The sequence below is a fragment of the Prunus dulcis genome, chromosome 5, assembly GCF_902201215.1.
Source record: "Prunus dulcis chromosome 5, ALMONDv2, whole genome shotgun sequence".
NCBI lineage: Eukaryota > Viridiplantae > Streptophyta > Magnoliopsida > Rosales > Rosaceae > Prunus > Prunus dulcis.
Window position 1 is genome coordinate 1,209,238 of NC_047654.1, and position 22,239 is coordinate 1,231,476.

Sequence of the window (22,239 nt, forward strand, 5' to 3'; positions counted from 1 at the left end):
TATGTGGTGTATGTTTGCTTGTAGTCCCCTCTTAATCGGACTCCTTCTGTTGTTTGCTATAATAGTTATTGGAAGTAAGCAACAACTATTAATACTTCATTGGAAACCAAATTAAAACCAACAACTCATTACTCAAAGCCACCATAACTTTAACGCTTGTGTAATTTATATTTGTTATTTTCTGTTTGGTTGGTAGGAAAGTACATGAAAGGAAAATAAATTATTGGAAAGTGGACTTTTAACAGTGATACCCTCTTTTTGTATTTTGTTTTTTTCAATTATGGGTCGCCTGAGATAAGTAGTGCGCACCCAAAGATGAAGGGTTCTCTGTTTGAAAGATTCATATTCCTTTAACTTTGAGTTACCTCGGGTTCTTCCTGCTAGGAACCAACTCAATCGTTGGGAGCTGGGTGGAATAAGAGACACAGATAGGAACTGGAGGTCATAAGGTAATAGAGAAGATCAAGATAGAAGGGACAATCTGCAGGAACAAGAAAATCAAGGCCAGCAGACAATCAATCAGGTGGAAGTGAATGGCCTGGATAACAGAGGGGAAACACAAAGGATGATCTTTGAAATGGCCGGGTTATATGCCAGAAGATATGAAAGGCCAGTTCACATAAAATCCTACCCTTCTGCTCATATAGAGCAGATTACATTTCCAGCTAGGTTCAAAGATCTTTCACTTCGTTTAATGGAGAAGACAAATACGCTTCTACTTTGTAACATATAGGCAGATTTTTTGCTCAGTGTGTGGCCATTGAGAACAATCAATTGCTTCAAGCTCAGATTGTAACATTTTATTTTATTTTCATTTTATTTGATGAATTCATTCAGGAAAAGAAAAAGGAAAAACAGAAATTGATAGTAATATGAAGGAGAGAGTGGCGGTGGTGATCAAGCATGGAAGGTGGCGATCGGAATGCCTTTGATGGGGTTGGCCACAGGGTGAGGAGCATCATACTTGCTGAAGAGCTTGTAGGAGGAAATGAGAGAAATGAGTGCATAGCAAGCCACCACCACAAATGTAACGGCGACAGAAGCTGTGGCTTTGTGGCAGAATCCCCCAAAAGACCCACAAGCTGCGCTCCATGTCACGTCTGAATTGCCCTTGTATGCCAAGTACAGCACCTCCATTGACACAGCTCCAGCACCCAGAATTAGGTACGTCAGCACCTAAACAAAAAAAGAAAAATTAAAAAAGTAACATATTCTATTTTTATCAACAACAAAAAAGCAAAGAGAAATCATTTTTTTTCCTTTTTTTTTTTTTTTTGCATGTTTCACCACTTTAGTCTCGTAGTTTCAATTCTGTCAATTTTGATTCATGTAGTTTTAATACATTCGCAATTCAGGGACACATTACAAATTTTTATCCAAAATACCCCCAAGTCAGCCACGTAGTTATTCGGTCACATAATTGGATGTGTACAAGTTGCGAGAATATCAAACTACAGGGGTCAAATTGTTAGAATTGAAACCATATAAACAAAAGTGGAAAATCCGACAAACAACGAGGACCAAAAATGACTTATGACCAAAATAGTAATAAAAAAAGTTGAAGTTGGAATTCAAGGAATTAATTACATGATCTAGGAAGAAGAAAGCCCAGGCTTGGGACATGGTGGGGGAACGAGGCTTGGCTGCAATGATAGCGGTGAGAAGGGAGTATCCGGCACAAATGCCGTTGGCATTCACCAAGTACCTGCATTGCATGCATCATCCATATATACTATCTATACAATTAATTATTAAATTACACACTCCAACAAATTTTTCCTAAAATTCTAATTATGCTCTAATTTACATTAATTATGAGGGAGTTGTTACTGACACTCGAAAATAATTATCATGCATTCTTCTTTTTGGTCTTTATATATATATTATAAATAGATAAGGAACAAGTGTATGATAATTTTTTGAAGTGCGGCGGAACTCGGTAATTCTTAAAAATAAAACAAAATAAGGGCCTGTAATTTTTTAAACTCAAAAACAGAATTTGAGTCCAAAATAAAGAAAATCTGTTTGGTAGAACAACTAAAAAACACCCCAATTATTATATATATATATATATATATCTGTTTTTTCAGTTTTTTTTTTTAACAACTCACAAGTTTTCAAATTTTTAATATTTAAAAACAGTTTTCAAGTTGCATACCAAACAAGTTTTTGAATCTTAAAAATAGATTTAAGAACTCATTGTTTTAAAGAAAAATCAAAGTTTTTGAGTTCCCTATTTGAATAGGATACCAAACGCACTCTAAAATTCTCCTACTTTTTTCTCTTCTCCCACTACGATCTTGGTAACTTTTTCTTTTCTTAAAAAAAAAAACATGTCACATGAATATCATGTGTGTGAAATTTCTAGCAGTAATAATAGATTAGTATGGGGAGTGTATATATATATATATATATATATATATATATATATATGTTTTTGGTATAAAAAAAATGCATATATATATATATATTTGTTATTCATGATGTATATATATGTATATGTTTTGGCTTAGTCATATTAAAATCTAAACCCAGTATAATCTTCAGTTTAGAATCACTAATTTCATTCTACTAACTATTCGGCCGATCATCTGTATCTTTGTCACAGTGTGGACTTAAAGCTTTACAAATTTTGAGGTTTTTGTAACCACAACCCTTGTGATGAAATGGAGAGCATGAAGATATAATAACAAACCTGAAAGCTCCGATGTGGGAGTAGGAAAGAGAGCCAAAGTCAGTGGTCTGGGAGTCATGAAGCATCACCACAAGAGCCGCCACACAAGGACCAATTGGCAGCAGACGCAGCAAAGTCTCAGCTGTGCGGAAACTGCTACTGCTACTGCTGCTGCTTCCATCTTCGTCTCTCGGCCCCATCCCTATGACCTCCATTGAACTGCCTGCAGCTGCTACAGAACTTCCAAATTTCTCTTTCTTTTCTGGCATATTCATCTTCAGTTTGTTGCTTTGTTTTCCCCTTTTTGGAGCTTGAGGTTCTAAATATGATCTTCTACCGGAACTAGCTAGCTACTTAATAATGGAAACTTTAGTTAAGGAGGTGGGTGAGGAGCATTCAATGTCATTAAGGCACACCACGCATTCCCATGTTATAACTTTCTCTTACATATACCCACGAAATTTACATATACACACACATCCCAATTATAGGGATGATTTTGGCTCTAAATCTCATCTCGCACACTTCTCTATTACTTTAGCAATACAAAGAGACTAAATAGAATAAATGAACTTGTGAAAATTTAGGCCAATAAACCTAACTTCTTCTACTCAAGGTTGACCTTGAGATTTTGAGGATCATGTGCGAATTTTAAATTGAGGCCATCATATGATTTAACATGAAAATACAACTTTTTTATATATAAAATTTTTTCATGACATAATACAACAAAACAATAATTTTTTTAAAACTAAAATTCATCATCAATGATAACATGTTAAAGTAATGAGCACTAAAATCTTCGAAGAAGAAAACTTGTATAATCTAGTGGTATGGTGTGGGGTCTAAGATTAAAAGCTCACTGTCTAATTTTAGGGAGAAATTTTGATAAATTCAAAAAGAGAAGTGAGAAAAGATATCATTGAAGCACAGTAGTGAGATTTGAACCCCATGACAACAATGAAGTTCATAGTGCAACAAAAGAATTCCACTAGGGCCACAATTGTTTAACAATGAGCATGCACTCACATATATATCATATACACAATATACACGTAAAACAATTCAGGGATCCTGTACAGTGGCACTAGTTGCACCACATTAGGGTCGACCCTGCTTGTAATCTAGTGAAGCTACTCTTAATCAAAGAGCTACCATAACAAAAATTTTAAAAAATTAAATAGAAAAAATATGTAAAGGAATCACTAGAAACAAGTTTTGTTGAATTCTGATCATCTGGCGACGAGTTCTGGCTGAACTGAGAAACAATCCTGATTAAAATTTGTTACAACCAGGATTGAATATTAATCAGCGGGAAATCAATAGACATAAAACTAACCAACTAATTCATTAATTGGTTTGTTATTAATATTGTTATGATAAGGTTGGGACATTCCAACTTACGTATGATTTGGGTTTGGTACCCCGCTCACTAGTTTCCTAGCTTGTTTTCTTTTGGGCTTTTTCGGCCCCAGTGCTCCAAAAACAATCATCATTGTATTATAAAATAGAGAGAATGTGAGTGCACAACAAAATCTATGAGTGGAATTTTATTCACTCTTGTGATTTATCTATCCTAACTGAAACCTTCTAATTCTCAGCTTTTCTCTTCTATGGACTTGTTCCTCCTCCAAGGTATGCGAGTGCCATTTTATAGGCATTTAGTATGTGGCAGGTCCGTGAAAAAAGCAAGGGCTTTTCACATGTAAGCTCATAAATAGGGTTCAAAATATAGAAAATCTTAGGAAAAACACCTATTTGACTTTTCAAAAATCGGCTAAATACACCATACAACCCTTGAAACACCACCCTAAACCTTAAACCCTAAATCCTAAACCTCTGCCAAATTGAGAGTTGTTGGCACCCCTCATTCCTAACCAATCATGGGTCTTCATCTTGTATAGTCATCTTCTTTTGTTCAATCCTCTCATATGTGTTTTCACCTCACCTAGCCTTCACATGCTTCTTTGCTACTGTTCCAATTTTTTATTTTTATTTTTTCATCTTTGTATGCCGGATGGCCTTTCTTGATGTCTCAACTTCTCTATCTTTGAAACTTCATAACAGGTCTCTTTACTCCGTCAGCCTCGTCACCGCTCACCGAGCCGTTGCTTTCCTCTGCGAGCCTTGTCATCGCTCGCCAAGCCTTTCCTTTGACTGTTCTGCCGGTCTCTGTCTTTTTCGGCTGCTCTCTTGAGTTGCCTTTCCGCTTCTCAGTTTTGAGCACCCTTTCTCTATTTCTCTCTTCGCTCTATTTAGCTTTCTTTTATTTATATTTATCTCTTTTTTTTGTCTATGCCCAATGGCTGGTGTTTGATGTGTTCCTTCCCCACGCCATCTCTCCATCTTTGTCACTCTAGCCTTTCCCGTTGGGTGTTTATTATTTAATTTTCTATCTCCTTCCCTTTTATCCTTATGCTTATTTTTTTCTAGCTTTAGCCTTTTTTCAATATTCATCCCTTTCTCTATCTGTCTATTTCCTCACAGGCACCTTCCTTTGTCATTATTTTCCTTCAATCACAGCATTATTCTCTCCTTTTTTCGATTCTAGCACCTCACTTTCTTCCACTAGTTTCTTTTTAAAACTTGTCACAAGCAATTTCCCATGCTTTACTTTTTAAATATCTTTAGTTTCTTCCTCTTTGATCTACCAATGTGGTTTCCCATGCTATGCAGCCGAACTCTTTTCAAGTCCTCTCTATTTCTCATCTTTCTTTTACCAACCTTTCCATTTTGGGTGCTGCAACTTTATTTTTCGGTGCTGCTTTCTCCCAATCTCGACTCTCATACATTGTCAAATTTGAGGGGGAGTGAAGATAAGTTGTCTGTGCGATAATGGAAGTATTTGTCATTATAATTGTTTTTGACTACTATGTCCTTTGCTGGTGCCAGTACCGTTGCTCATCCCTGTTATGTCTCTTACTGGGGATAATGTTATTACTCCTGCCTATTATGACTCTTGCTGGGAACAGTGCTGATTACTGATGATGCATGTTATGTCCTTGCCTTTTTGCTTTTGCTGGTGCCAGTGCCTTGTATTGCGGTTGTTTGGTACCAGTATTGTTGCTCCTGCCTGTTATGGTGCCAGTATTGTTGCTTATGCCCTTGCTGGTGTGGTTCTGTTGTGGTCGATGCTGCCTTTGCTTGCTTCGCTTTCTGTTGATGGGTTCATTGTTGTTGTTGTTGTGGCCTTGCCCTTTGCCTTTGCTTCTGCCTTATCTACTGCCGTACTCACAGGGTTTCGATTTCTGTGTTCTGCCTAATCTACTGCTGTGCTCACAGAATTTCTGTGTTTTGCCATACCTACTGCCGTGCTCACAGAGTTTCTGTGTTCTGCCTTATCTACTGTCGTGCTCACAGAGTTTATGTGTTCTGCCTTACCTACTGCCGTGCTCACAGGGTTTCTGTGTTCTGCCTTACCTATTGTCGTGCTCACAGGGTTTTTGTGTTCTGCTATGTGCCCTATTTTTTACCATTTGCTCTTGTGTTTCTGCTGCGAACTTTGCTTTAGTTTGTCACTTGTTTCACTCATGGTTGACGAAAAGACCTTCTCTACAATTGGTGCTTCTCAAGTATAGTATTCTGTGACTCACTTGTCAAGTTGGGAGTGCGAAATATCTTTGCCCAACTTGAGGGGTAGTGTTGGCGAGTCCTTACTTAGTTAGGATTTTGGTTCCTTATTTTATTAGAATTTTGGTTACTTACCAGTTATTATTTAGTCCTATTGTAATAGAGATTTACTTCCTATTGTAATTTAGATATATTTCCTATTTTATTTAGGGTTAACACATCTTTGTGCTTGTATAAATACTTCCACATTGGAGAAGAATAATAATATGAGCATATCTGAATATTTGCCCTACTTTGTTTGACACTTGAAACACCAAAAAATTACAACAACGCTATCAATTGTTTTTTTAATTTCTAAAAATCATATTGCAAAGATACTAATGATATTTCACACATTATTCAAATTAAAAAAAAAATTACATCTAGCCCATTTTGGGTTTTTCTTTCTTCAATTTATAGATTTTAGGGTTTATATAAAAATGCAATACAAGAAATGAGTTTTATTATAAATTTCTTAAAAGACAATTAGATGAAAGGAAAGTCCAAGCCTTCCTTAAGTCTCTAAATCTCCTACATTAGTCTTCACCTTGTATTCAATAGCCTCCAGATTTGGTGTTGTGGGCCATCAATATTTATAATCAATAATGTTACGGCCCAACTTATATACCAACTTAATGATATCAACTGACGTGGCATCCGATATGGCAATCCATGTCATTTTTCACGTCATAATTTCATCACCCAAGTTTTAACATTTGACCATTGAAAAAGTTGACTTTTTATCAAAAATAGCCAAAATTTACCCCCTCCTCTACTTTCATAAATGTCAATTTATATAAAAACTTTCAAAAATAGCAAAAGCTCACTTAAAAATACTCAAATGCCCTCAAAACTAAAACCCACATCAATCTAAAAGGAAGCCTACATCTCTGTTTTCATTTTGATTTAAAAAAAAAAAAAAAAACAAAAAAAAAACAAAGTTTCAATCAATGTTATATCATTGGAGGACTGAACCACGAATATGATTTCCAACTTGTAAACTCCCCTTTGTTTTGATCAATGTTCAATCAATGTTTTAGTTTTGAGGGCATTTGAGTCTATTTATGTGAGTTTTTTGCTATTTTTGAATTTTTTTTTAAAACACTAACATTTATGAAAATAAGAGGTAGATTTTGACTATTTTTTAATTTATAAAAACTCGAAAACGTTTCAAACTTAACTTTCACATCTAGGTAGAACAAGACAAAATCCTAGCCGCACTCTAGTCCCATTTCTCCTTGCTGACAACCAATCACAAGGAAGTTGGGGGAGAGGGGGGAAGGTGGCCACTGCCCCTCCTCCCCTCTGCCCATCTTCCCTTCCTCTCCTCATCTCCCCTTCTTTTTCTCCCATATTTTCCTTTCCTCTTATCCCCTATTCTCCTCCCATTCCCCTCCCCAGATAGTCTAGATCTATTTGGATCTAGGTCTGTTTGTCTGTTTGTGTTGTTTGGTTGTTTTTGCAGTGTTCCAGGTGACTGGTGTTGTCTTTGTCTCGGTGGAGGCGACAGTAGTGACACTAGATTGTGTCTCTCATTGGGAGAGTTGTGATACTTGGTGGCTAATGTTTTGTCTATGTTTTAACGGCAGTGGTAGCAACAACGCTGATGATAGTTGTTGGGATGTGGTGCTCTTCTTTAATTTGTGCTGACCGAAGAACTATGTTTGGTCATATGACGTTTTCTTTGTCAGGTTTTGAGTTGAAGTGGAGTGTTTCTCAAGGGTCCTTTTACTGTTGTTTCTGTGTTCTTCCTCTGTGTTTTCTCCTGGTTTCTCCTGTGGTATGCCTTACAGTTTGTATGGCTGTCAAAGGACTATGATTTTGCTTATAGAAGGTTTCTTTTAACAATTGGGATGTTCTGCGGTCCTCTCATGTGGGTTTACTATCTGGGGTTTCTACAATCCTTTCATGTAAGTCTATTGTGTTGGTCTCTAGTTGTGGTTCTCGTCGGAGGTCTTTGTGTTAGTTTTTGTTTTTGACTTGTTTTTTTAATTGTAATGGTCCAAAGTGACCTAAATTGGACTTTCTTGTTAATCCATGACATGTGTGGTACCCTTTTCTCCCATAGGGTTTGTCCCATGAGATTGTCCTAGGAAGATTTTAACGAGGCTATTGTATCATGTTGGCCTTTATATGTCTATGGTTTTATGAATGAATTCTCCTTATAAAAAAAAAAAAGAAAAAAAAATTCACATCTAAGTACTAATACTATCGTCAAAATAACCCACCTCCGTCCCACCCAACCTTCAACTTTGGGACCGCTGCTGCAGCCACTCACTCCGGCCAGACCATCATCAGATTGAGAACTCTAAGTAAACAAAGCCTACTCTCATTATTGTGTAACTTCCCCCATGATTGACTCCCACATCCACAAAATATGCAGACTTTCAAAGTAAACAAGAGATCTCTTGGAATGTTGTTTGTTGGGGTTCTTCCCCCCTGGTTCATTATAAATTTTTTAAATTAAAAAAAAAAAAAAAAAAAAAAAAAAGGATCTCATGGAATACTGCCAAGAAAAGCTTTAAATTCTCCTATAATATTGTTAGGACCAATTCCACTTGAGCCTAATACTCTTTCCAACCTATTTACTATCACCTTAGTATTGCCTTAGCATCGCCTTAGCTATTCTCACACAAAATAACGACTTTGTCGTTTCCCCATTGCCAGTTGGCCACGATCAGGAAGTGTATAAACTCTATTTTTCATTTGCTTGGGAGGCATGAATGAAATACAGTTGAATTTCATTTTCTCTGTTTCTCTGTTTTCTGCAAGTTTCTTTTTTCAGATCTAAGGTTCTACCATTTGTTATCTAAAGCCTGTTTCATGCTATGGGGAGTGAAATTACCTGTAGGATGTCTATATATGCCCAGAAGGGGTTAAATAGGCTAATTCAAGTATTTTAGCAATAAATAGAAATCGACTTTCAAAGAAGGATTGATATGAGTTATCAATCCTGAAATGTGAAAAGTTTAAAATAAAAGAACACGCAGATATTTATTTTACATGGTAAAATCCCACTTCTGGGAAAAATCCACGGGACTTCTTAGTCAAGAACGAATCCACTATAGAATTGAGATTACAAGAAGTACTCACACACACTTATCCTAGACTCAATCTATATAATATTTACCGACTTCTTCATAATTCAACTTCTGTCACGGGATAATCTTTGACACTCCTTAAGTTGAACGCAATACTGGTCACGATTGCTTCAAGCTCACCAGAGGATAAACGCTACAAACGTCTTGATACCCTTAACCATATGAGACACCGACATGCATATGTATGCAATATAAATGATGAATGAATTTGATAAATCACCAAGCAACAGAAGTCCTTGATGACTTACCGAGAGAAAAATAAATAGAACAGCTTTCCAAAAACAATTCAATATGCTCTAAAAATTAATGCGTTGAAAAGCTTACTCTATGAAAAGAAGACACCTTGGTTTTATTCAAAACAGGTTCTCTCACTCAAGAGAAACCTACGTGACCACCAATCCAATTCACCAAAGACTTTCAACCTTATTCAACCACCACACAACAAAACCTGATGCAATATGGACACTAGTTAAAAACGTCAAACAGGAGACCACTCATACTATTCAAGCATGAATATTTCTTTTGATTCAATTTACATACTATGTGATGATGCCAGCTAATGCACGATGTGAGAAGCCTTCATGACTTTCTACTACAGCCAATCTTTTAAAACAATATCTACCTAACAAAGTGATTAGACCAATCAAGTAGGAAATAATATCAAGAGGTAAAATTTAATCCCATTAACAATAGAATTAACATAAAAATGCTTGAGTGAAAATAATTTCAACTAGGAATCCTATAATGAATGCATGATTATGTTATGATTTACCTGTTGTCAAGTTTCTCATATGGTCAGGTCATGGCTTGGAAGTATAGGTTTGAGAGAGTTGTGCCAAAACGTCCAGCAACAATTCCTCACAAACTAATTTTCAACCTATGCTAAAGTCTAGGAAATGCCAATACGAATTTCGTACTAACAGGGAGGAAAGGACAATCGACCACTTCCATGGAGGTCTTACCTATGTGTGAATCCCTAAAAATTTCTTACCATCAATCGACTAAGCTTCACAAATACAATGTGCAAAAATATAAATAATTAAGTTTTATTTATATATTAATTGTACACACAAGAATAATAGAATTGAGTTAACATATTGTTCCATTCTTGAAAGAGAATACAAATAAAATTGAGAAAATAATATTTCCCTAATGTGTCGTAGTTGATGGTGAGCCATATAGGGCCTCTCTCTTCTTTTTTTTTTTTCCTTCTTCTTCTTATTCAAAAACCTTTTGTCATAGGCAGCAAATAATTTCACCAAAGAAAAAAAAGCGCTGCAGACAAAAAGAAAAGACACCAGACCTTGCAAAAAAAAAATCAAAATCAAAATCAAAATCAAGGCAACTTCAAAATCATGAAAATTCCAAAGGCACAATTCCACCATGTTACCAGCATCATTCACCCATTTTGAAAATGAGTATCATTCACCCATTTTGAAAATGAGTTTTTGTTTAGTTTTTATGTAACAGTAATACTAAAGGAATCAAAAGTTTATATGAATACATCAATGATTATAGTCGGTGCGAACCTGACCGAGTTCAATTCCCCTTCCCTTTGCAAAATAATTATGATTGGCATATGTGCATACTAATTACACTATAAGTGAAGGGATATAATAAAAACTTTACAATTGGAGGTCTGAAATTCTTGAGACTAGATCAAGTGGCAAAAAGTTCAATTACCACAAACGCTAAGTTCCACAGATTTCTTTAGCTTCATAATGTGGCGGTTTTTCTTTGACTCTGCAATGGCAACACTTATCACGACAACTATCACGACAACAAAGAGGAACCTCTGGATGGGGCTAAACAGCTCCCAAGCCATGGCTTGCTCGGGGTTCAAGCCACCTTTAATGGCTCGAGCCGAGCTGGCCTCGTTGGCATTGACGAGCTGACCATCGAGGGAGACCCGTGCCGGCTCGTCGGAATACAATGTCCTTGAATATTTTTTTGAACTTATTTGTAGTTAGATTACGGATCACTTAGAATTCATTCTGCAAACACTCCATTTTGTTTACTGGGTACAACACACATTGACCTGCACCACGCTTCCCCCTTTCCCAAATCATATGGTTATTAAGGTACATAATGCATTTGAGAAAGTGAGAACCAAGATGGAAAAGAGATGCATTACAAGAACTCATGCGCAAGTGTCAAACTTAATATAGCCTCCATTTATTCTCTCCTCCAGACCAAACCGGTTATGAAGTTAGTAAAAAACAACTCAATCAGCTGGAAAACCACTTACATCATCCTCAAAGTTCTAGGAATAGCTTTCAAAGCCTGCAAGTAGTTCCTAGGACATTTCTTCAGACCCTGCAGCTGTACGAGAACAAGGAACAAAAAGTTCATGATCGGTTACGAACCACAAGAAGAAGTAATCCAAAGCGGGAATTATCATAATTCATAAAAGATAAAACCATCATCATCCCAGATGCATGAGAAAATGACTGAAAAGACTGCATCAATTCAGCAAAGACAAGGAAAGGATTACTCATAATAACAAATAAAGGATTTAAATAATAGAATTTAATCTTTCAGGATAGTTTAGAGAAGCATTAGCAAGACCCTACAAAGAAGAAGTTATCCAAGAGTAATCATAGTTGCAGACTTACTATAGCTCTTTCAGCAACCAGATGTCGGGGTAACTGCCTCAGGGTCCCTTCAATATCATTAGTTTATTCTTTTGCCACAGGAATCGGATTTTTTAATTTTTTTTGTAATAAAAGATAATGTTCCATAAAATAAATACTAATGCTGCACTACATCAACATGCTATAAATTACTTTATTTAGAAGTAATCAAGTACATAAAGAAAAGCAAAAGTAAACTCACAAGTCACAACACATGAAAACATTAAAAAGATATCCCCTTCTCTTGGATCAAGGATCACACTCAGAGTAGACTTCCACTCTTCTCTGAGTACTACAGCTCCAATGAGGTAAGTTCGCAGAGAACCATTTGCCAACCGCTGAAATCAGATTGCAGCTCGATAAACCATCAAGCAAACTTTAATCCATCGCATATTCGAAAAACCATCTTTTTTTCACATGAAATCTTCTGGGTAAAAAAAGACCAGCTGGTCTTTTGCAACAGAACTGTCTTCTTTTAATGGCTTTGTAGTATCTTTGCAATTGTAAGAAAAAGAAACCTCTTATTGCAAAAAAAAGGAACAAGATATCCAATCTCAATAACATCTAGCCTTTTAAATACACCATTATGCAAATAAATAGTACAAGAAACAACACAAATAATCAGGGAGAGAGAGTGGTGGAGGGGACATGCATTACAAACCAAATGGATGGGAATAAAGATAACCTACAATTCTTGAGCCTAATCAGACATCACCTACTTTAATACCAATCAAACTATCATTAAGAGCAGTTAATTTACTTGCAAACTGCTTAAAACAGTTACCTGGAAACATAACAAGAGCTAATGGTGCACCGCCCTGCAACAGAAGTATTAGTTTTAACAAATTCACTAAATATTTTAGCAACCCTTATGCTGGAGCTAGATTAACTGATATTCAGAGGATTGGTACTAGAAATCTGTAATTCAATGACATTCGACCTATGGAACATGGGTCAAACCTCTGCTCCACACATTGATTCGAAAACAATTAAAAGATGAGCTTCTAAATCTTGGTTCAAAGATATGTAGTGTTAAACAGCTTTATCATAAGTCTAGCATATGAATGCCAACAAGAATAAACTCAAGCAAATATTTGCTCTAGATAAGCAAATACAATGTTTAGAGGCATAAGAAGCAAAGCTAGTGAGTATCAGTTACCCATTGAGTTGAGACAGCGCGCTTATCCTTTGTATCTGCAAACCGAAACATCTTCTACTTGCCACTTCTGCAAAATTACAGCACATACCACACTTTCCCAGTCTCTCACTGATGTAAGCTATTATGTTCACCTTTTCTTTCTTTTTCTAATACGCTATTATGTTCAGTTTCTAACCAAAAAATCTTAAGTTTCAGTACCACAAGGAAAAAATCATTATCATAATCATAGTTTCTCAGGATCTAACATGAGGCATGTTAGTTTAAGTTATTTGAACTTTGGCAAGAACACAGTCTAAGCATATATGATAATCAGTCTAAGCATATATGATAATTGATATAATTAACCATCATATTTCACTCTACTTAAGCAAAACTTGTCTACATTGACAACTAGATAAGAAAATAACAATAATCAGCAAATGGAGAAACAAATATGTAAAATGACTTTATGATTTAAACTATATCAACTACAACTACCAAAATTCATCATAGTTTTTGGTGTTCCCAACTTGAACAGGGTCAGGTCCAAGTAAAAATTCAAACAACATTGATCATAAGGCCTATTTGTTGTTGTACTCGAAGCTGGGCAAGGGCGGGGCATCGAAGCTCTCCAAAATCTTTGTCTCGCTTCCGCTACTCTTAGCCTCAGGCTCCTTGCTCTTCCCGAACCACCCTCCAAGCCACCCTCCCGAACTAGCCTCAGCGCCGCTGCTGCTCATCGACGTTGCTGGCTCCGAGACCGGCTGACCCGGAGCACGGCCCATAGGAGGAAGCCCAGGCAAACCGGCCACGCTCGCTGGCTCTTCAATCACAATAGGCATCTGCTGCTGCTGGCTCATAAACTTATTAAGCATGATCCCAGCTCCTTCGATCAGAGCCAGGAGGACCCCACCGAAGGCAGCCGATCGAGCCGAGGCGCCGAGGCCCTGTCGCATCTGGAGGAAGCCACCGGTAGCGGCGCCGGCAATGATAGAGTTCCAGGGGTCCTCCTTCTGGCGGACATAGACCATGGTGCAGTCGAAGGCGGAGAAGAGGCCACCCCAGACGGCGAAGCTACCGCCCACTCGCGGCGCGTTCATGCGCACGGCTTGCGAGCCGCCGATGAGCCGAGTGCCGGAGGGGGAGTTGTAGACGCCCTTGAGGAAGTGGAAGGCGGAGCCGCCGACAGCCCCCATGCCGAAGGCCCCGCCGATGTCGTCGAGAATGCGGTCGGGGCACGGTTCTCGAGAGGTTTCTGGAGTTCCCATGGTTTGTGTGATGGACGAGAGGGTTTTTCGCTGCTTTTGTTTGCTTCTTCTGATTCTTCTAGGTTTTAGTTTGGGGTGTTTTACGGAAATATCCCTCGTGAAATATCACGGGTTAATTCGGGTCGGGTTTCTTTGTTGCGGGGGCATTTCTTCAGTGGTTGTGTTACTAAATCAATTTGTGAAAAAAAAAAGTCCTAGTAACTGGCCACAAGGAGTAGCCGGTCACGTGCTTCATTTCTTCCTCTTTGCTCAGATGATCAGATCCTCTCTTTCTGTTGTTATTTGGTCAGATTTTCTCAACTTCCCAAATCAATTTGAGAGTGGGCTTTCTCTTGCTTCCTTCTGTAGCGGGACTTTTCTTCCGGCAACTGTAAATGGGCTGGACTGTCGTAAATGGTGGATTGCTGAAATTGTCTCCTTTCTCTGAATTCGAAAATCAAGCCCAAAAATGCTTCGAACGGGCAATAGAGCTTTAGGAAGCATCTTGGCTATTTTCACCAACCAGAACAACAGCAACTTACAGATAATTTCTTGATGCTTACAGGTACACTTTCTAGCTTAGCATAAGAGGCTTGTGGCATGGAAGCAAAATCAGCATGAGTTTAGCACCAAAGAGGAAAATATGGATTCCTAGGGAGAAATGAGAGTGTTTAAGGTAATGAAGAAGAGGTTTGCAGGCTAATTTGGCTGAGAAGAGAGAAAGAAAAAACAATGTTCTTCCGGCAGCTTGACAAAGCTTCTGACAGTTATGAAAGTGGTCTGCTAGAAGAGGAAAATGGTGAATAGTGTACGAAATTGTTGGGTTTTTGCAGGTAAGAGAGAAAGCTTGCTCCCTAAATATGAGTTGGTTTTGTTGGGTAGAAGAGGCCCCCTTTTATAGCCGCTGGAAGCCATCTTTTTTCAAGAAACCCTAATGGTTTCTATCCATTTTGGCCAAGCTTTTCCCTTCCTTTCTCATCTCCTCCCTTGACTTTTCATATCTTGGTGAAATTTTCTCTGCCTATTTGCACAAAATCAGAGATTTTGAGGAGCTCAAGGCCTCTTTCCCACAGCTGCCTCGGTGAAGAATCCCCATTGTCAGCCATCTTTCTTCCTTCTTTTCTCCCCTCTTCCAAGGCTAGGTCTGATGAGGGAAAGAAATGGGTATGTACACTGGTTTGAAGGGTGTTTTTGCTTGAAGGGTGTTTTCTTGGCCCATCAATGGGCCTCATGTCAACTTATTACCATCCATAACACAACCCACTCAAGCAAGCCCAGGGCATCTTGCATGACTTGGGCCCACTTAAGCTTGTAGCGCGGCGTGTTGCTTATTTGCTTGGCGTGACATGTGTGCAAGCACATATGACTAACTTTTGCGTGCCCAAATCGGGTTTCTTCTCGGTAAGGTATCGCATTGGGCTGAGAATTTAATTGGGCCGAACCGTGGATTTTTTGGGCCTCAACACCTTCCTCTTTGGATGGTTCATCTTCTGATACCGATTGGAGTTGATTGTTGTTCAGTTTTGGCCATATTCTTTCTTGTTAGGGTAGTTTCAAAGGTTAGGAGTTAAGAAAATAAAAAATTAGAATCTAAAGGGTTTAGCTATTATGTCTAGTTTATGAGTTGAAGTAAAAGTGAGGTTTAGTGGGTGTAATAGTTATGGTTATGTTTAATGTTGAGTTAATATTATGGCTTATAAATAGGCGGCGTATCCATTGTATGTAAGGTGTGTGTCAAGGGTGTATCAAGTGTGTGAATCAAGTGTGTATCAAGTGAGTATCAAGAGTATCAATCTTATCGAAATTTGTTTCAAGTAAGTTTGTGTAGGAGCTCTGTGTAGCCTTCGGGCTCACATCTCCAAAATTATGTTATTTCTTTAGTCTGTTACATTGTATTTCCCCTTTCACATTTAGAGTGTATGAGTATAAAGCTAAATCCACCAATAAGTGGTTCAGAACTGATATGATCATGAGGACTTGTATGAGAGGTGTGGCATTTGGAGCATGGTCCAATTTTTTAAATGATTTTTGGCCTGTAGCATGAAACGTTGGTTGTGGTTCTATATTTAAATTTTTTTGGCATTATGAAAATGTTTTTGGTTGTTATTAAAAAGTTTTATTGTGGGCTTGAGTAGGACTGGCAATGGGTCGTATCGTGTCGGGTTCGTGTCATGTCGGGATAATAAACGTGTCAAGAATGCTCAACCCGAACCCAACCCATTTAATAAACGTGTTGTGTCGGGTTCGGGTCGTCTTTTATCGTGCGGGTTTCGAGTCGTGTAACGAGTTCATAAATAATAACATGCATGTTACAAAACTCACAACCAAAAAAATTTAAATTTAAAAAAAACAGAGAGAGTAGAGAAAATATAAGGAAAAGAAAGAAAAAAAAAGATAGAGAGAGGAGAGAAGAGAGAAGGAAAAGAAAGAAAAAAATAGAGAGAGAGAGAGAGAGAGAGAGAGAGAGGAGAGAAGATTGAAGGAAAGAAAGAAAGAAAAAAGAGAGATGAGAGAAAACTAAAGAGAAAGAAAAAAAAGAAAAAAAAAGAAAAAAGAGGAGAAGAGAGACGGAAAAGAAAGGAAAACACAAAAGAAAAAGAAACATTATAAATATAAAAAGGCATACCATAAAAGCACAAAGTTGTTTGTAGCATGGTGAATAAGGTGTTTGAGAGAAATGAGGATGGTAGGGGTTCAAAACCCCTTGCGTGTGTGTTGAAGTGCCCATTTGTCTTTATTTTTTAGAGGGTTAGCGGGTTGTACACGGGTTGACACGACCCGTTTAATAAGTGGGTTAGTGGGTTAGAACGAGTTGACCCGAAATTGACATGTTTTTTTATCGTGCGGGTTGAACCCTCTAATTTCTCGTGCCGGTTTCGAATCATGTATCGGGTCGTGTTCGAAATTGCCACCCCTAGGCTTGAGATGTGTAGAAATTTATTTATTTATTTATTTATTTTGTGTTGGCTGTAAGTGAGAGGCATATAAATGCCAATGAAAAAGGCACATGGATGCCGAATTAAGAGAGAAAGACACATGGATACCGAAGGAAGAGAGAAAGGCACAAGGATGTCGAAGGAAGAGAGAAAGGCACATGGACGCCGAAGGAAGAGAGAAGGGCACAAGGATGCCGAAGAAAAAAAAGGAACAATGTTTCCTTTGAAGATTGGGGCAAATGTTAAAAGAAAAAAGAAAGAAAATGGAGTGTGTTTTAGAATTCATGAAGGAAAGTGTTTGGTTATTAATTGCATTCTCTCTTGCAGTCAGAAAAAGAAAAAGATGAGTATATCAGTCGTTGTGCTATTCAAACCTATTTTGATTGAAGCTGCACACAAGCTTAATGTTGAACCACATTTTAATTTTGCAACCAAGGGATCGGCTCATGCAATGCAATTCATGTGTCACATTAGTTTTGATGGAGGCGCACATCCAAAATTTTTCAAGCAAATGGAAAAACACGAAGAAGGAGGCAGAATACTTAGCGGCATATTTTTGTCTGAATTATTGGATTGAACATGACATCATTAAAGTGCTCGATGTCAACTTTAATGCATTGATGAATTTCAAGATCGAATGTGGAAAGCTGCAGGAAGATATTGAGACGCTACAAGATCAAGTGATGGATCTAGAGTTAGAAATTGGAATGCTAACACAAGATGAAAATCTAGAGGAAAATGGTATTGACCAGCCTCAAAGTATCGTGAACATAAGCGACATGGAAGAAGAGTAAGGGGCAAAATATCTATGTTAATAAGCTTTGAAATTACGGGAGAGATTGTTGGGGTAATTTCAAAGGTCAGGAGTTAAGGAAATAAAAAGTTAGAATCTAAAGGGTTTAGCTATTATGTCTAGTTTATGAGTTGAAGTAAAAGTGAGGTTTAGTAGGTATAGTGGTTATGGTTATGTTTAATGTTGAATTAATATTATGGCCTATAAACAGGCGGCATATCCACTGTATGTAAAGTGTGTGTCAAGGGTGTATCAAGTGTGTGTATCAAGTGAGTATCAAGAGTATCAATCTTATCGAAGTTTGTTTCAAGTAAGTTTGTGTAGGAGCTCTGTGTAGCCTTCGGGCTTCACATCTCCAAAATTATGTTATTTCTTTAGTCTATTACATTGTAGTTCCCCCTTCACATTTAGAGTGTATGAGCATAAAGCTAAATCCACCAATATTTCTCTGAGCAAATCATCTACATCCTTGAAAGGCTGGCGGACCAGCTGTTGGTTTCTTTTCGATTCTATGGAGATGGCTCTCTGCTCATCCAGTAGTCCCATATTTTTAATTTCATGCATTTTTTTTTTTGTTTGGTGTAATTTGGTCTTCAAAGAAGCTAAGATTCACTGCAACATAAACAACTTTAGCCTCGCCTAGCTATTCTCACACAAAATAACGACTTTGTCCTTTACGCTTGCCACGATTAGGAATTGTATTAACTCTATTTTTCATTTGTTTGGGAGGTATGAATGAAATACAGTTGAATTTCTTTTTCTCTTTTTCTCTGTTTTCTGCAAGTTTCCTTTTTCATATATAAGGTTCTACCAAATATCCACAAAACCAATGGCCAATTTCTCAAGGATGGTTTCATTTATATTGTCGATTTGCCTAAAAATCTTTTGGGTTTTAGCATTTATATTTCCAATTCATTTTGGCTTCTTCTAGAACTTGCAATTGCGTTGGGACTGAAGAGTCAATTTTCTAATGGGTGATGTTGAGTCTCTGATCAAAATCCAACACCTTGTGGCTTCATTGAGATTGCTAGGAAGTGAGAAACCATCAAAATAGAAAAGCCAAGACAGTTTTATAGTCATGTGAAGATGACAGTACATCTGCCATTTTGATACTACAACGATGAGATATTGCTTCTGTAAACTGGTGTGACAATGGAGGATTTGGTTGTTGAATTACTTAATAAAATGTATTGAAAACCCTAAAATAAAATATAAATTAACTAAATTAAAATAGATGATGTGACATGTGACATGGATTGATATGTTGTATGCCACATCAGTTGGTATTACTAAATTGGTATATAAGTTGGTGTCCATAGCATTATTGATTTACAACAAAATACATTTTATATTAATTTTAATACCATTAATTCTTGAAAAACTGCTCAATTATCAAATGCTATATCATAATAACTATCTTTTCTTCTAGTGGTGAGAGAAAAAAAGTTTGGTTTTGCTAAAATATGAATATAGTTTGAATGCATTAGGTTAATTGTATTTTTCTCTATAAGGGGATATATAAGAGTTTACAAGGGTGCTTTACAAGAAAATAGATATAGTAATTAATTAGGAGAATATCTCCGAATTATACAAGGATGTGTCAATTATATAAAACAAGGAAGTAAATCACCTAATTAACTTAGGAAATAAATCTCATTGATTTAGTCGGTTAACTCATGTCAACACTTCTCCTCAAGTTGGTGCATACACGTTACTAATGCCCAACTTGGTAAGTGAGTTATAAAACATTCGTCCACAGACAGTTTTTGTCAAGATATCTGCTAATTGATCTTCTAATTTTACAAAAGGTAGGCAGATGATCTTGTTCTGAATTTTTTCTTTGATGAAACATCTATCCACCTCCACATGTTTTGTTTGATCGTGTTGAATTGGATTATTAGCTATATCGATCACTGATCCATAATAATTTACAAACTCTTTGAGTCATACCTCGATACTTTGCTTTTACACTAGACCGAGCAATCTACCTTTTGTTTTTTACGTCGCTAAGTGACTAGGTTACTTCCAACGAAGATAAAGCAACCCGATGTAAAGCTTCTATTTGTAATGGAACCAGTCCAGTTAGCATCTATATATCCAACGACTTAAAGATTTCCATTCTTTGAGAACATTAATCATTTTGCAAGGGCTGACTTTACGTATCTAAAGATCCGATCAACTGCATTCCTATGAGAAACATGAACTGACTAACCATACCCACAACATATGCAATAAATGGTCTTGTGTGTGCCAAATATATCAACCTTCCAACAAGGCATTGGTATTGTTTCTTATTGGTTGGCAAATGGTCCATGTCTTCGCACAACTAGTGATTCATCTCAATGGGTTTGTCAGTAGGCTTACATCTCAGCATTCCTGTTTCAGTAAGTAGATCCATCACATACTTCCTTTGAGACAAAAAAATACCAGTTTTTGACTTTGCTACTTCAATTCTGAGGAAGTATTTCAGAGTACCTAAATCCTTCATCTCAAATTCATGAGATAAATACTTTTGTAGCTTATGTTTCTCTCATGTGTCGTTCCCAGTTACGACCATGTCATCCACATAAATAATTAATGCAGTGATTTTTCCTCCATCACGTTTCAAGAACAGGGTGTGGTCTGAATTACTTTGAGTGCATCTAAAATTCTTCATGGACTTAGTAAATCTTCCAAACCATGGCATGAGAGATTTTTTTTAACCCATATAATGACTTTCTGAGCTTGCAAACTTGATTTTTTTTATCATGAGCTAAATTATATCTTGGTGGTAAATCCATGTATAACTTTTCTTCCAAGTCTCCATGTAAGAAGACATTTTTAACATCAAACTGATGTAGTGGCCAATCTGAATTTGCTGCTATAGACAGTAGAAGTTTGATAGTGTTGATCTTGGTTGTTGAGGCAAAGGTTTCCTAGTAGTTCACCCCTTACCTCTATGTATACCCCTTCGCCACCAATCTGGCTTTATATATTTCAATGGATCCATCTGCTTTGAGTTTCATAGAATAGGTCCACCTGCATCCCACCGTCTTCTTTTCATAAGGTAAAGGGATGAGCTCACATGTGGCATTCTTCTGGAGAGCTTGCATTTCTTCATTCTTGACTTCTTTCCATTTTGAGTCTTCTAGTGTTTCATTCACACTATTTGGGACAGATATATTAGCCAATTGCTTCACAAAGTGTACATGTAACTCTGATAATATGCTTAGAGATATATAATTATTAATGGGATATTTTCCTTTGGCTTTAAGATCTACTTCGTACTGTACTCGAGGTTTACCACTGTTCTTCCTTTATGGAAGTTGATAGATAGAGGTATCTGTATCCTGTATGCTTTATGAAATCAAATCATCATGATATATTTCATATGTGTTATCAGTTTCAAGGAGAGATGTTACATGACATCTTCAGTAGGCGATTGGTATAGTTCTAGAGCTGAAGACGGGTGGAAAATCTCAGAAAAAGGATCAACAATCTCCTCGTGATTTTGGAAATTGGGAGGCAACCGGTTGCGTGGTCTTGGCGACCGGTTTTTTGTGACACAAATGCAAGGTGTGAAAAATTCGAGGGAGGTGACTGATCGTTTTGGGATGACGACTGGTCATTTGGAGATAGAGAATCCTCCTATGCATGGATAAAGGAAAGCGACTGGTCGCTTTGATGTTGAGTCTCTTTCTTTGTGAAAAAATCCAGAAAAGTTGAGATGTTTGGCTCTATATTCTCCTCATGTGCTTTTAAAAAATATACGTCGTGTTCCCAGAATACTACATCCATAGAGGTATATACCTTCTGACTTTGAGGGTGATAACATCGGTAACCTTTATGATAAAGGGCATAGCCAATGAAAACATACTTTTCTGCGTGGAGATCCAATTTGTTTAGTTAGTGATCATGTAAGTGTATGAATACAACATAGCCGAAAATTTGTGGTTCAAGGTTTGGGGTATGAGTTATTTGGATATAGTGGTGAAATATTTGAAGAAGAGTTTGGAAATTCAAGATACTTGAAGGAATCCTATTGATAAGGTAAGCTGTAGAGAGGATGGCCTCGCCTCAAAAAGATCGAGGCATGTTGGCACCAAAGAGAGAGGCACAAACGACTTCT

At 37.2% G+C, this 22,239-nt stretch overlaps 2 protein-coding genes across 2 annotated transcripts; both read right to left on the minus strand.

Annotated features, from left to right (window-relative positions):
• Positions 1-686: 686 nt before the first annotated feature.
• On the minus strand, positions 687-3,110 carry LOC117629369 (CASP-like protein 2A1). Its single transcript, XM_034361926.1, has 3 exons — positions 2,696-3,110; positions 1,588-1,705; positions 687-1,176 (listed from the first exon to the last, which is right to left on the minus strand). Exons 1-3 carry the CDS (start codon positions 2,947-2,949, stop codon positions 898-900), a joined length of 651 nt encoding a protein of 216 aa, XP_034217817.1. The 5' UTR covers positions 2,950-3,110; the 3' UTR covers positions 687-897.
• Positions 3,111-13,479: 10,369 nt separating this feature from the next.
• On the minus strand, positions 13,480-14,500 carry LOC117629386 (mitochondrial import inner membrane translocase subunit TIM17-2-like). The gene has a single exon (XM_034361954.1). The coding sequence runs from the start codon at positions 14,421-14,423 to the stop codon at positions 13,737-13,739; it is 687 nt and encodes a 228-aa protein (XP_034217845.1). The 5' UTR covers positions 14,424-14,500; the 3' UTR covers positions 13,480-13,736.
• Positions 14,501-22,239: the final 7,739 nt, after the last annotated feature.